The following is a 224-nucleotide window of genomic DNA, read 5'->3' on the forward strand; positions in this document are numbered from 1 at the left end:
GCCCCCGGGGCCCCTGCCTGTCCCTGCCCATCCCCAGCCATCCTGTACCTGCCTGCTCCTTCTCCCGTACCTGTCCCTGCCCACCCCATCCCTGCCCACCCCATGCCCGTCCCTGCCCACCCTTGCCTACCCGTGGCCCACACCGTCCGCTCTCCCCAGGGCTCCCAGGTCTCCATCTTCCTCTCGGAGCAGGGCCACCGGCGGGGGCTGGGGGACCCCCGGGC

The 224-nt window shown here is 73.7% G+C and overlaps 1 protein-coding gene across 1 annotated transcript in view; it reads left to right on the top strand.

The window, feature by feature from the left end:
• The window catches only part of HPX (hemopexin), an 8147-nt gene that overhangs the window by 4742 nt on the left and 3181 nt on the right, over window positions 1–224 (top strand). The window contains exon 3 of the mRNA XM_009281991.1: window positions 160–222. Coding sequence (XP_009280266.1) covers window positions 160–222 — 63 coding nt within the window. The remainder of the gene's footprint in view (window positions 1–159; window positions 223–224) is intronic.

The sequence above is a fragment of the Aptenodytes forsteri genome, unplaced genomic scaffold (assembly GCF_000699145.1).
Source record: "Aptenodytes forsteri isolate BGI_AS27 unplaced genomic scaffold, ASM69914v1 Scaffold485, whole genome shotgun sequence".
NCBI classification, from domain to species: Eukaryota; Metazoa; Chordata; class Aves; order Sphenisciformes; family Spheniscidae; genus Aptenodytes; species Aptenodytes forsteri.